This window comes from Macrosteles quadrilineatus, unplaced genomic scaffold, assembly GCF_028750875.1.
Source record: "Macrosteles quadrilineatus isolate MER2022 unplaced genomic scaffold, UCM_ALF_1.0 Scaffold_1__1_contigs__length_201487025, whole genome shotgun sequence".
NCBI classification, from domain to species: domain Eukaryota; kingdom Metazoa; phylum Arthropoda; class Insecta; order Hemiptera; family Cicadellidae; genus Macrosteles; species Macrosteles quadrilineatus.
This window is the reverse complement of record NW_026542594.1, coordinates 191722400-191738143: the sequence shown is the minus strand read 5'-3', so window position 1 is coordinate 191738143 and position 15744 is coordinate 191722400. Positions and strand designations below refer to the sequence as shown.

The following is a 15744-nucleotide window of genomic DNA, read 5'->3' as shown; positions in this document are numbered from 1 at the left end:
TTGATTCCTAAAATTACACTTAACTCAATTCAATGGGTGATGCCACATGTAATACCATCAGATGGAGAGAAGTTACAATTACAAAAGATGTTATTGCAAAATAAAAATTTGCAAATTGCATTTAGAAGCTTAGAGCTGCATGAACTTCCATCATATCCCAATACCACAAGACATACATGGTCAGTAAAGACATCTTCAAGTTTGGAGAAGCCTAGATATATTATATTTGGTTTCCAAACAGCTAGGGATAATAGTGCACGAAAAAGAACTGATGAATTTGATCACTGTAAATTAAAAAATCTCAAAGTATTTTTAAACTCTGAATATTATCCTTATAGTGATTTAAATCTCGACTTTGAAAATGGAGATGTCTCTAAAGCTTATGAGATGTTTATGAGGTTTAGAGAGACTTACTATAATACTATCCCAGATCCTATGATTAGTAGGGCTGAGTTTATGAAGAAATATCCACTAATTGTAATAGACTGTTCTAGACAGAACGAAACCGTGAAGGAAGGAATTGTTGATATTAAATTAGAGATTGAAACTGCAGAAAATGTGCCAGCAAATACATCTGCATATTGTTTGATAATACATGATAAAGTGTTTGAGTACAATCCTTTGTCAAATGAGATAAATAAAATGTAAATAAAAGATGAAAAACATTCAACAAGAATTGGTTGACTCTGCAAATCAAATACGAGAGAAATATAGAGCTTTAAAACGTGGCAAGTTTCTAGAGGCTGAAGAGAGGTTCCAAACATTCCAACCTTTATTAGAGCCATTACAAGAATTAAAGAAAATCACATCTATTGGCAAAACAGAGAGTCCTCGAATGGAGATACTCCCAATGACTCCGTCTAGAATATCAATGATACCAAGATTACAACCATTACAGCAATCCACTCCACAGAAATTAGATTTTGGTCTTTTAGCATCAGACTATTTAGGAAATTACCTCAGTAAAAGTAGTATGACAGACACTACATATGGTATTAGACGAGAAGCAAATAAATTTTTTATTGGAAATAAGGAAGTTGATATTGCCAATGATGATGTTACAGTTGCAAATAAAACCTACAAGGGGACAAAAGGTTTGTGGCAGTTGTTAACTTTAAAAGAACCTGAGGATTATACTCAGGCTGATTTGCAAAATTATAAAGAGATTTTGGAAACTACAAATGGACATTTAAAGAGTTACAAAGATGGTGCACCAATTTCAAGTAATAGACATACTAAATATCTTAATATAATTAAACCTCTTTTTAAATCTGTTGGTGAAGTTTTGAGACAAGTGACTGGTAATAAAATAGACTATATTTATTGGGATGATCCTAATGAGCTTATTGATAGGTTAAGACTTCTTTGGCTAAGTCGCCAAGCCGGTAACTCAGGAGTGGATAATGAAATAGATTCCATTATTGAGGAATTGAGAGAAAGTGGAATTATTTATTAAATAAAAATATGTTTATAGATAAATTTTATCGTTTATATAATCCATATAATAAGCCTGCAGAACCCAGGGCTAGTAATGAACCTACTTTAAATTTACAAGACGATAGTTGGAATTGTTTAAACCGTAAAATTGGTAATGTTAAAGATGGGGAGTTTGTAGATGATGTATCAACTTTGGGTCAGACATTAACTAGAAAAGGTGATGTATTTTTACAAGGTAAAACTAAATATGAGTTTTTAGAATCTAAGAATAAAAATTGGAATGCTAAAAAACAGAAAATTACTAATGTGGAAAAGGGTGAAAGTTTAGATGATGTGCCCACTTTACAACAGACTTTAATACGTAAAGATGGCAAATTTGTACAAGACAATAATAATTTTGAATTTTTAGAATCAGAAAATGGTGTTTGGAATGCTAAGAAACTGAAAATTACTAATGTGGAAAAGGGTGAAAGTTTAGATGATGTGCCCACTTTACAACAGACTTTAATACGAAAAGAAAATGGTAAATTTGTACAAGACGATAATAATTATGAATTTTTAGAATCAGAGAATGGTGTTTGGAATGCTAAGAAACAGAAACTTAGCAATTTGATAGAAGGTACAGATAGTAAGGATGCTGTGAATGTTTCACAAGTTCCAAAAATGGAAGCAGGCTATTGGGATTTTAATAATAAAAGGTTAGTACGTGTTAAACCTGCCGTTGATGACACTGATTGTGTTACAAAAGAACAGACTATAACTTTTGATAAAAAAGAAAAATGTTGGGATGCCAAAAAACAATATATAAGAAATCTGCCAATGGGGGAATATTTAGATGATATTTGTTTAATGTCACAAGCTATGTATTATGATGGATCAAAATTTGTATATGCAGGAAGAAAATTTAATTTGATGGAATACAATCCTGATTTATTAGTTGCCGACCCTACATCTTTGAGTGGATTTAAGTATATAGATAATAGACCATATATACCAGAAAACTATGTATTTAAAAGAATGGAAGATAATCTATTGATTGGGGCTAATGGTAATATATTTACAGTACAAGGAAAGAGTGATGTTATAAAAAATGAATGAAATTGCATACGAATTTCATAAGCCTGCAAGAAAGAATTTCATTAGAAGGTCTTTTAAAGTATTAGGTATAAACGAAACTGTACAAATAGATTTAATTGATATGCAAAACTATGCTAGAGAGAATTCTGGCAATAAATATATTTTAACTTTAATAGATACATTTTCTAAAAAAGCTTATGCTGCTCCACTAAAGAATAAGACGGGGTTGGTGGTTACAGAAGCCATTAAAACCATTCTACCAAAGGGGGTTAAAAACATTCAATCTGACAATGGAAAAGAATTTTTTAATCAATATTTTAGCAAACTAATGAAAAAATTAAATATTAATCACTATCACACGTTTTCTACAACTAAGGCTGCAATTGTGGAGAGGTTTCAGAGAACTTTAAAAAATTGGTTATATAGGGAATTTAGTGCTCAGGGAAGTTATAAATGGTTGGATTTACTTCCAAAGTTAATTCGAAAATATAATAATAAGGTGCATAGATCCATAGGTATGAAGCCTAACCAAGTGAATATTAAGAATAGTAAATATGTGCATGAGAGGTTGACTTCTAAAGTAGTGCAAGTTAAAAAGCCAAGATATAAGGTGGGTGATAGTGTGAGGATTTCCAAGTATAAACATGTTTTTAGTAAAGGATATACTCCAAATTGGACAGGTGAGCTATTTGCAATAGCAGAAGTAAAGAATACAAAGCCTGTGACTTATATCTTGAAAGATGAAAATGGTAATATAATCAGGGGAGGCTTCTATACCGAGGAATTGTTAAAGACCAAATATAAAGACATGTATTTGATAGAAAAGGTTATTAGGAGAAAAGGTGATTTATTATATGTCAAATGGCTTGGGTTCCCAAGTAGCCAGAATTCATGGATTTCCACTAAGGATGTCCAAGGGAGCGCGCCATGAGCCGGAGCGCGCACGAGTTCGCGTACAAACCTCGCACTGTCAAGTTGATGATTTTGAGAATATACCTGTGAATGCATGTGGATTTGAAATAGTAATGAAGTTATACAATGGTATTGATCATTTATATAGGCTTGTATTGGTCGAGAGCTGGATTTTTAAAAAAGTGGTCAAAAAAAGCTCACCATGTTATTCTTATGGGGAAAACGTGCCTAAAGTGATGGCTCTTTCTGGGTTCGCCACTACTCTACATTTACACTTGTAAGGGTCAATAAATGTAAGAAATAGCTTTTTTAGCTTAATATCAAATATATTTATGGGGAATAAGTAAGAAATAAGGTTTGACAATTATATAGGGATATTTAAACAAAGATCAGGATTTTTGGTTTTAGTGGCCAAAAAATGATCCCATGTTATTTCTTATGGGAAAACGTGCCCCAAGTGACTTTAAACCGGTAGTTCGCCACTACTATTGTATTAAATTTTCAACTTTATATGATTAACGTCAAAGACAATAACGGTTGATGTACTTTGACTTTTCCTTCTTAAACCTTTCTACTTCGAGTGGATTTTACGTAAATCAGAGAAGTTAAAATACTTTAACACTCGTATGAAACAATTGTAGGCAAATGATATGTTAAAAGAGGCCTCTTGATCAGCATTTACCGTCTAATTAATACATCCATACTAAAAACTGTAGTTGGACTGTTTGACTGGGAGGGGTAGTTTCTGATAATGAAGTTGTATGGTTTGGTCAGGACTGTCGCCGGGGACAACAAGGATATGTCAAAGGCCTGCACTAGACAATCCTGTGCATTTGGTATTATAAATCTCTTAAGTCTTTAGCTCCTTTTCCTGTTTAAATATTAAGCAAGTTCAATTCCTTCAATAGTAGTATTTAGAATAATGACTGAAACAATTTCGTCGTCAAAAATCAAAAAGTATTAATTTTCATCTTGTCACTTGAATAAACATTATTGCATACACACTAGATGATGATTTTATACGTTGTTACTCGGAAAGAAGACAGGTCATGATTCAAAAATCATTATTGCAACTTGAGAATTTGAAGAATTTAAGAATCGAACGACTTGTAAAAACGAGTTAATAAACTGAAGACAGCTAAGAGGCTCTGAAAATGCTTACCCTTGCATTTGTAGCAGCAGCCATCGTTGGAATGGTCCAGCAACATATAGCAACCTTCAGCGCCCAGACATCTTTCCTTGGCACATTCGACATAGCCGTTCTGCAACAAAAAAGAATATCAATTTTATGTGACCTGTTTAATTAAGGCTCTCATGATCACAGATGAGAATGTTTTACCGCAACCCAATTTAAAAGTACCACATGGATTAACTGCTCAGGGACAAAACACGCTAATATATTGGCAGCCCTGCTTTATTCACTTTATTAGCGATCAGCTGATATGGATTTTAGCATAGTTTACACAGGTTAGGGTTATTGGGAATTTGTTGTGGAGTGATTGGCAGCGCCGTCCAAGAGCGAATGCAATATAGAGGCAGGCAAGTCTAGTTGAGACCCAAATATTTAGCAGATGCTGCATTGACTGCTTGGGGATGGATGGAAACTGTACTTAGCTGTCCAAGACCTTATGTTTTCAATGACTAAAGAAACTCCAAAGCTACGATCTAATTCTTTCAAAATATATCCTTCACGCATCTGTTGGCGTTGCCCAACTCTAATGTAGAATATTAACTACAATCCTAGTCTTTTCGTAATCAATACGCGTTAAACAATCTGTTTATTGCTGGAAATAATATTTAATTTAGTTTTCGTTCTAATCGAACTGTATGTACAAATTTTAGTTACTAGATAGCTTTTATGAATTCTTTCTTGATTCCCCTTACCAACTGAGATTGCAGGAATTTCGTTACCCTGTCTGGATGATTTCATCCTTCCTCTAGACACAGCTGTGAAGGGTGTTGCTCCAGAAAACCTGGAACTCCAAAGGTTCCTGGAACTCCAAAGGTTCCTGGAACTCCAGGGTCCCTGTCCTCTAGGCACGCGTTCCCAGGGCGTCGGATGGTCTCGAGCTTCAAGGAAGGCCATTGTCTCTATCTTTTGTCAGAATCATACGCAACAATCGTGGAACCCGTAGCATAACATCTAATGCATGCTTTACACTGCATGAAGATTCGTTTCTAGTTGTCTTTCAAATTAAAACAATTTTAAATTTCACAAATCAAGAATACCCACTCATCATCCAGGTTTATTTTATCCAGGTTATTTTAATATCTGAGCCCAAGGTCCCGGGTTCAAATCCCGCCAATCAATGGGTCTATATGACAATTCCGGGACCCTCTAGGACTAGCCATACCCTATGAAATTGTAATACAGATTTTGTAATTGTAATTGTTGTATTTGTAATACAGTTTTTGGAAAGAACCTAGCGTCCTAGGATGTGCTTGAAGGAGGGACATGAAGAACAAATCTGTTAAAATGTGACGCTAAGAATATCATCTGCGATTTCCTAAATTGTACCTGATATTTTTTAAACCAAAACAACATTCCTACCACGAAAGACATGTGAAAGCAAGAGCAGACTTTGCTCAGATAGCGGGAGGCTTGATCAATGGTTCGCTATAGAGCGGACTGCGGTTTACATTATCATATCAATCACTTCGGCCACTCCAATCACTCGGGAGTCTCAATCAGCGTTTCTTTTCCAAACAGTTCCGATTTTTCTGCTGGACAAACAAACTCGACAGTCTGTTTACAACAGCCTTCTCTCGTGTCGACGGCGTAACGGTTCTCTTGAAAATGTTTGACTTTCTTCCATGAAGTAGTCATTTCAATGACTTAGGAATAAGGATACTGCACTTGGAGTTTTATTGTGATTTGTACCAAGTTATGCTTGAGAGTGTTGCAAACTATTTCCCGAAACACTGAGGGATGATTTAACGTGTGATTTTTACTAAATTGATTTTAGTTAGAGGAAGACTAACCATATTGTATAGTCTGAAGCGTTTTTACCGTGTGGACGTTTCGTACAATAAATGACTGATTACATTTGGATGTGTTGGTGTAAACTTGCTGCTCTCCTATTATTAAGTAGATTATAAGCACTTTTACTCTTTCGTAATGTTGGAATGAAAGCAACAAGCAACAGTTTACTGGTAAATAGTTTTTTTAGGACGTAGACGTTCAATGTTTGTAAAATGGCAAATAACTAAAACGACCCCACCACAGCAAACCTAAGAGAATTTCTATTTGTCTTAATGGATTTATACCTAAATATTCTCTTAACTTGTCAATTTTATTCCCTAGGTAAGGCTTGTTACTACAGGGAAAGACAAGTGTTTTGTTGTTGTAGAATGTTGACAGTTAATGGTTATAGTATGAAATAAATCATTGCCAAAGTTGACAAAAATGTATCAATAACAAGAATATTACAACAGTTTACTTTTTTCTCTATAAGAAAAATTTGGGAATTTTAAATATACAATTTTTTGAAATTTCTCCGTAACCTTTAATTTTACAAAGCGCTCCAATATAAAATGATTTGCTTTTAAACCTTTACACAGATTGATGGGTGTAATGCAAGTTGGTAATTTTTATGTTTTAAGGGTCAAAATTTAAAAACCGCATAACCCGATGGGGTCTTCATGACAAGGGGTCTTCTTCCCCCGGAGGTTTCATGGCCCGATCTTGCCGGTTGGCAAACATAATATTTATAAAAAAATATGAATAAAATATTCGAGTATCTTGAAAAAATTGTGGCTATTGACCTTAGTGTATCAAGAAAACAAATATAAAAAGAGATATAAGAAAATATTTAAAGACAATTGAACATAAAACAAAACCTCATTTTACAGGTGGTAGATGCACAGCTTTGGTGCACACATCATTTTAATAGAAATTTATGACTATTGACCTTTCTGTATTAAGAAAACAGATACGTAAAGAGAGGAGAGAGAAAAGAGGAGACGGGAGAGGGAGAGAGCGAACGGGAATGTTGCTGATCCGGCCTTGCCCCAGGCTAGCGTTGTACCACTTGCAAAGCCGCACGGCGCACCTGTCCGGCCGCTGCACCTCCCTGGAGAAACTTACTACTGCGAGAACCAACGTCAGAGTCCAACTTTACCACGAGAACCGTCGTCAGAGTCCAACTTTACCACGAGAACCAACGTCAGAGTCCAACTTTACCACGAGAACCGTTGTCAGAGTCCAACTCTACCACGAGAACCGACGTCAGAGTCCAACTTTACCACGAGAACCGTCGTCAGAGTCCAACTGTACCACGAGAACCGACGTCAGAGTCGAACTTTACCACGAGAACCGACGTCAGAGTCCAACTTTACCTCGAGAACCGACGTCAGAGTCCAACTTTACCTCGAGAACCAACGTCAGAGTCCAACTTTACCACGAGAACCAACGTCAGAGTCCAACTTTACCACGAGAACCAACGTCAGAGTCCATCTTTACCACGAGAACCAACGTCAGAGTCCAACTTTACCACGAGAACCAACGTCAGAGTCCAACTTTACCACGAGAACCAACGTCAGAGTCCAACTTTACCACGAGAACCAACGTCAGAGTCCAACTTTACCACGAGAACCAACGTCAGAGTCCAACTTTACCACGAGAACCAACGTCAGAGTTGAACTTTACCACGAGAACCGACGTCAGAGTCCAACTTTACCACGAGAACCGACGTCAGAGTTCAACTTTACCACGAGAACCAACGTCAGAGTCGAACTTTACCACGAGAACCAACGTCAGAGTCCAACTTTACCACGAGAACCAACGTCAGAGTCCAACTTTACCACGAGAACCAACGTCAGAGTTGAACTTTACCACGAGAACCAACGTCAGAGTACAACTTTACCACGAGAACCAACGTCAGAGTTCAACTTTACCACGAGAACCAACGTCAGAGTTGAACTTTACCACGAGAACCAACGTCAGAGTCCAACTTTACCACGAGAACCAACGTCAGAGTCCAACTTTACCACGAGAACCAACGTCAGAGTTGAACTGTACCACGAGAACCAACGTCAGAGTCCAACTTTACCACGATAACCAACGTCAGAAACCAACTTTACCACGAGAACCAACGTCAGAGTTGAACTTTACCACGAGAACCAACGTCAGAGTCCAACTTTACCACGATAACCAACGTCAGAGTCGAACTGTACCACGAGAACCAACGTCAGAGTCCAACTTTACCACGAGAACCGAGATGAAAAATATTTTTTGAACACTTCCAAGTCCAAGTCCAAGTCATGTTGACTGTGGCGACTTGCGCCACTTCTTTTAAAATTTATGTTACCAACCCGACCAATCTTTGGACAACAAAAGTGAGAGCTGTATCAAATAAATGATACTATATTGTTGGAAAGTATAAACAAATGTGTTTAATTTATTCAATAGCACCAGACAGCTTTGCTCGGATTGAATTAAGCATTACATTTATGAGATAAGTTATTTAGCATAAAAATGTTTATTACGTACGGTAATCAATGTGAACAAATCTTTGATGATTCAACATTTTAATACACCTTCATAAACACATTTGCAATAAAAACTACCTGTATCAGCTGTAATATTAACTGCAGCTACAAAAAGGTATTATCATGAGCACTTTTAAGAGCTGTAGGGTGGAAACTGGATGTTTCCCAGCCTTGTGACCAACTCCAATCGATTTGTCGTGGCCAAATACCCAATAGTTAAAAAAATTAAAATCCTTGAACGAAAATAAAAGTTTGTCCGTACACGCGCTTGTTTTAGAGTATAGGATAGGATACTTAGAAATAACTGTCTGGAGATAATTTTACTATAGGATTGAGTTTCCAATTTATAAATGCCAAATAAATTAGATACGAAATTAGAACAATGACCCTTAAAACATAAACTCTCCCTGACATGAGAGTATACGTCTCGGACCATTAACAAAACGACTGCTTTCGATGATACCTTAAAAGATGATTAATCATGATCACCATCGATATTGCTAAGCACACGACATCATGTTGTGAAATTATGTTGGATTGGATTCGATTTTATACGAAGCTGACACACCAAAGAGTGAACATTAAGTTGAAGGTGGAAAAAATGCTCCACGCGACTTCATTATTTGCTGTTAAAGTATTTTACCGTATTGTTTTATCCGCTCATTCCACGATCTGTAAAATGCTTAACAGTTCGCTATCTTGTGAGTATTCCAGGTTACAGTGGAAGGCCAATGGTTGCTCAACACTGGCTACTCCGCTCGCTACCTTACACCTTACATCACGACTATCTGACATACTTTCCACCACACAACACTTACTTAGGCTTACCAACACGTATGTGCTCCACTCAACACACTAACAACACATACTCCATCCACTCAACACATACTCCATTTACTCAACTCACTTACCAACACATACTCCATCCACTCAACACACTTACCAACAAATACTCCATCCACTCAACACACTTACCAACACATACTCCATCCACTCAACATACTTACCAACACATACTCCATCCACTCAACACCCTTACCAACACATACACCATCCACTCAACACAGTTACCAACACACATACTCCATCCACTCAACACACTTACTAACACATACTCCATCCACACAACACAGTTAACAACACATACTCCATCCACTCAACACAGTTACCAACACATACTCCATTCACTCAACACACTTACAAACACATACACCATCCACTCAACACAGTTACCAACACATACTCCATCCACTCAACACACTTACAAAACACAAAAAACATAAAATACACTCTCCCAACACATAAAGCATCATTTCAAAGACTTAAAGTGATGAACTGCAGTTTCAACAGACTACTTAGAAAATAATCACATGTCTTTTCATTATCCTCTGCTAGTAACAACCTTGGAGTACGCAGTTTCTGGCGTTTAAACGTAAGTATCCATTGTTTACTTTGATAGCCATCCACGCATACTTACACACTGTACACACTCACACTCATCCAAGTATGTTCATGCGCGTTGCTATTCACACTATCATGCGGAAGCGGTCTATTTCGATATCCTTATCACAGGAAAGTGGTCAGAGTTCGCGAACAACACAATTTAACCGCATGCGAGATTTGTTTACCAATGGATTCTTTGAAGTAGTTCATTGAGACAATTAATTGACTTTATTGTTACTAGGGTCTGTATTGAGAGAAGTGGTTCGTGGTGTATGTGTTTTAGGCTAGGTTATCTTAGGTTAGTTCGGTTTTTTCATCTGATTTTGAGAGTAAAAATTGTAAGATCTAACTTAACGTCTACTCAACAACAACGCAGTCAACATGAAACACAAATAAAAGCATTAGATTTACAATGCGACGAGAAGTCTTTTCACAATTGTGTCAATAGTCATATGTCTGGATCTCTTTATGGCTTCTTTGGCCTATTAATCTTAAGTCTATTGAGTACAAAGCAAACTGTAGTTGCAAGAGTACGTTTGCAGCTTTGTTTATATGGCGTAAAGCATTCGACCTCTACTCCAAGGTTGGAAGATTCTCATAGTCTCTTCCTAGCTCTGTAATATTCTCAGTTTTGAATCATAAGACGGAGATTTTCAATAAATTGATGTTGTCCGATTAAAATAAAAAGATGTGATGAAATCAACAATTTTGCCTACAAATCTGAATGGTATTTAGTCCAATCTCAAACAGGCTCAAAACTGGACCCAGAAGCACTATGCTGTTTGTCAACTATCATTGTAACCAATTCAATGACAATTCACACGATCACACACAAAATATAAAACAAACAGCCTTACGTTTAACCCTTTCAAGACCACAAATGATGCAATTTGCAAGTGAAACCTATGTTCTGATAAGTGAGTTTTGCTACACTTCATGCAAGGCCAAACCATGTACCATGACCTATAAGATGATGTACTGCAAGAACTGGTGTTGAGTTGCAGTACGGTGTTATGTGATGAAAGACAGGGTTATTCTAATTGATGGACCCATTTTTAATGCTTTATAATTTTTATACTATTAAACTTACCGCTATAAAATACACATCAAACGAAAAAGCAACTCAAAGAGTTTATGCCTTCCAAAGACACATCATTTAACAAAATCGATCCAGCAGAACTGTAGATTTAATTGTACATAGTTAAAAAGTAATCTCCAACTTTTTTTACTACTAGAAATTTGGAGGTTACTTGAGGTTTTTGCAAATAACTTTTAAATGGTGAGGAAATCGACCAAAGTGGAAGGTGATATTCCAAAAGAGAATAAAATTTCCTACAATCTAATGTTACGCATATCTTGAAAATACTCAATAAATGTAGCCTAAATTTGGCTTAAAATAAAAAAGTGTGAAATTTAATGTTTGCTATGTTTATTGTCTACATTGAAGACGGGGATTTTAATTTTTTTTTCCATTTTGAGGCAATTTTTAGTACCTTTTTTGAGTATTTTCAAAAAATGCATTATAGTAGATTGTAGGAAATTTTATTCTCTTTCGGAATAATACCTTCCACTTTGGTCGATTTCCTCACCATTTAAAAGTTATTTGCAAAAACGTCAAGTAACCTCCAAATTTCTAGTGGTATAAAAAGTTGGAGATTACTTTTTAACTTTGTACAATTAAATCTACAGTTCTGCTGGATCGATTTTGTTAAATGATGTGTCTTTGGAAGGCATAAACTCTTTAAGTTGCTTTTTCGTTTGATGTGTATGTTATAGCAGTAAGTTTAATAGTATAAAAATTATAAAGCATTAAAAATGGGTCCATAATTTAAAATGTACAATAATAATAGAACGACTGAAGTGTTTAAAACGACATTTTGTGTTTATTGTACAAATTGTCAACAGTTTAACTGTTTAAAATTGCCGATAGATTTGACACATAATTTCACCGGGTGTTTTCGATCTCTCTAATCACTTTTGTGGATTTGTTCCTTGCATTTCCTCAGAAATATTTTACAATACAAACGTAGACCAAAACAGTGTAACTAGCCGTTTGTTTGTGGGTTTGTGATTTTTACCAACTTCTTAATAACGCACGACTCTGAGATGAACGCACAAACTGGAAACCTATGTGTGTTAAAAACCAATGACAAACGTAATAAATTTTATGTTTCTAGATGTTACCATTTCAAAGCTGCCTCTTTTACAAAATTCAAACTAAAACGTTTAAAAATAGGTTTAGTAAAAAGGATTTGCCTTTTTGAAAACAATAAAACGGTAGCTAAGTATTGCTAATCGGATTTGTACAACAGAAAAGTGAAACAAATGTGCCTTGAAACCGCTTGATAAAAAAAAAAAAAACTCCAGTACATGATATTATTCAAAACTTTTATGTTTCATCTACCACTGTCTTTAGCTGACCCATAACGATGATAAAATTCATAAGCAAATTTAATCTATACCGAAAGTCAATGATACAACCAATTACTTGATGGAGCGCAACTTGCAACTAGATTAACATTGACATTTTCCTCCTTGAGCAAAACAATCGAACATAGAGTACACTTTACGCCGCTAAAACAGAGATATATTTTGCAAACTATGGTACGTCCTTGCGATATTTCTCTGTGATCTATGGTGTCCCTGACCGCTTCAGAACCAAAACCAGGCCAGTGGCGCCTCGACTCGCTGCGCTCTACTTGGATAACTGAATACCAAAGTCTCATAGTGCATCGACATCAACGAGTCTACAACATGGCTTCCAATGGAACTTTGCAAATTCGCCAAATTTTGAAAAGTCACTTCAGCCAACAAGGCAAATGTCCACTACAGAAAAATTTAATATCCTTAGTCAATGAGAATCTTTAACTCACTACGTGGAAGTATTTTCAGAGTTTGACGTGGTCTTTTAAAATTTGTAAATATATTTTAATGCCTAAAGTATAAGGATCGTCTAATTTTCAAGCCTATATTCTAATTTCTGTGGGTATTTAAATTATCTTTAAAATTCCAGCTCAGGGTTAAAAAGTCTGTGAAAAACGTCATCAATGGAGCAACTTGCACCAGAACAGCGCAGAAATTTTAAACATCCAGATTATTTCATTAATTGAAATTTGTTACACCTGAGTGTGTAAATCTAAGGTAAGAAATTTGGAAATTCGTTCAAAGTTCATAAGCGTTTAATCAGTACTTTCAAACTATCTTGGAACAGCGTTGTGTAATGAACTTCTTTGAGATCCCTGGCGTCGTCTTGAGTGATTCAGCTACGTTGAAAAAGTAACAGCTTCACAATATTTTAACAACTGATAGCTTTAAGTCATCCATTGCATTATTTTGATTAGTGGAAACATAAACTGTCTTATTACTAGGTAAATATTTGACAAAGCCGTATCAAATAGCTTACTAGATATGCGAGACTTGGTGTCTGGTTTAATTTTCTTACCACTTATATATTTTAACTGGCTACTTGGGCAGTACTTAGCATAAGCATTGGCTTGTTTTGTTTAAGAAAGGTTAGGTTAGGTTAGGTCAGTGTTAGTTCAAACAGCATTATTTCAAGGGGTGCCCACTTAAACATTGGGTTCAACACTCTAATAATCTAACATAATTATTCTATAACCAATCAATAACTGTGTATTCCTAAGGTTTCAACAACAACATATTAAATAATAACTTTTCTATTCAATTATATTCAAACGACGCCAACACCAGGATTCGTATTCCACTAAGATGAGGATTGAATGAATAAGATGACAGCTTTGTTAGAACAACATTATTCTCCCAACGATTAAGGTCAGCAGGGTCTAACAAAAAAATCATTTTCTTTTCACAGAATCGAACTGGTCACTGATTGATGCACTTAATCCACTCAGCTATCTAGGCAAAATATACCACTATTGTTGGATGCGAATGAGTTATGTTAACGAAAAAAGTAGCCGATTCCAATACACCTGAATCTCCAGGTATCAAATTTCTACAAGTATTTCTTTAACGTCCTTAACCGGGGTCTTCGGTGACCTTGGGACATATACCAGCTGTGACCTTGTCAATGCCCTTGACCTTAACCTCCAGGTCAATGTCGTTCAGACCGTTCTTCCTTCCACCTGGTCCGATCCTCTTTGTCCCTATTTGCCTTTTCAGATTTGCTTGCCACATTTGGTCGTATTTGCATTGCCTGCATTTGATTATTTATGAACATAACATGTGTATGATCATGTAATGTTCTGAGTCTATAAGTGCATAACTTCTGTCCGATCATGTCATGTCTTACGTACAAGTATTGCAAGTGTTTTTGTCTTTTGAATGTTCTTCTTTTAAGAGCACGCATGTGTCTTAAATTACCGTTAATTTTGGCGACCTTCAAATGAAGTGACAATACATGCGGTAATGGCATGAGGATGACTTTAGTTTGTTGAAACTTGGTGCATTTGCAATATTCCGGATTGTATAAATGCAGGTATATATATACATTTTAGTATTTAAATATCAATAGGTAAATTCTATGTTTAGAGGGTCAAAAATGAGAAACAATTCATTCAATAACACCCTGTTTCCATAATTCGGTAATGCTGATTTCTTACGTAAACATGGTTTTTGAAAATTGTACAAAATTGCATCAAAATCTGATGTTTTTTTTAAGTTATCATGAATGGGTGGTGTTTTACGCCTCTGAGAACCTAAAGAAAATCTGTTTCCATTCTAGGTCTTACACCTTGCTACCTACAGTAATAATTAACTCTATGGGGAATTCGCTAACATTTTCTATGTAAATATTTACCTTGCAAGTGCATGTGAAGCATCGTGATTTGCTGATGTTGTCAGTGTTTACAACTTCTCCTTCGTTGATGCAGGATTCTGTCTTGCCCGTCACTCCGACTCCTGGAAAAACACGAGATGTTATACTAAACTGCAATTATGATATGGCTTTCCTAAGAATTCTATTAAGATTAGTCCAATTATCAATTATCATTTATTTAAGATGGGGACGCCACTATGTGCTTATTTGAACCCAAATATGAGTGAAGGATGAGTGTAGGATGAGTGGCGCGCTCTTGTAGTCTTGTTAGTTCTTCACTTTAAACCCGTAACTACAGCAAACCCTTGAATAATTGGGAAGGCCAAATCTTCTAGATGAATGAAAATTAGGGTTACAATATATACAATTAATATGGAGGATGGACGTATCACCATAATCATCGTAATATTAATCTTCTAGTTTATTTGTAAATATGTTCAATTTAATATTAGCGTTAAAGAAAAATACACACCTCTTGTTATTTTCAATTTAAACCTATGTTTATAGTTAGAAACAATAGATGGTAACATAGACAAAACCGAAAACACACTTGTGTCGATTAGTATATGATAGTAACTATTTTTCTAAGT

The 15744-nt window shown here is 35.7% G+C and overlaps 1 protein-coding gene across 2 annotated transcripts in view; it reads right to left on the bottom strand.

Moving 5' to 3' along the window:
* LOC128992761 (BMP-binding endothelial regulator protein-like) overlaps window positions 1-15744 on the bottom strand; it is a 132799-nt gene that overhangs the window by 38353 nt on the left and 78702 nt on the right. For both annotated transcript variants that reach the window (XM_054416503.1, XM_054416509.1), the window contains exons 3-4: window positions 15137-15237; window positions 4589-4688 (exon numbers count right to left, since the gene is read on the bottom strand). In XM_054416503.1, coding sequence (XP_054272478.1) covers window positions 4589-4688; window positions 15137-15237 — 201 coding nt within the window. The remainder of the gene's footprint in view (window positions 1-4588; window positions 4689-15136; window positions 15238-15744) is intronic.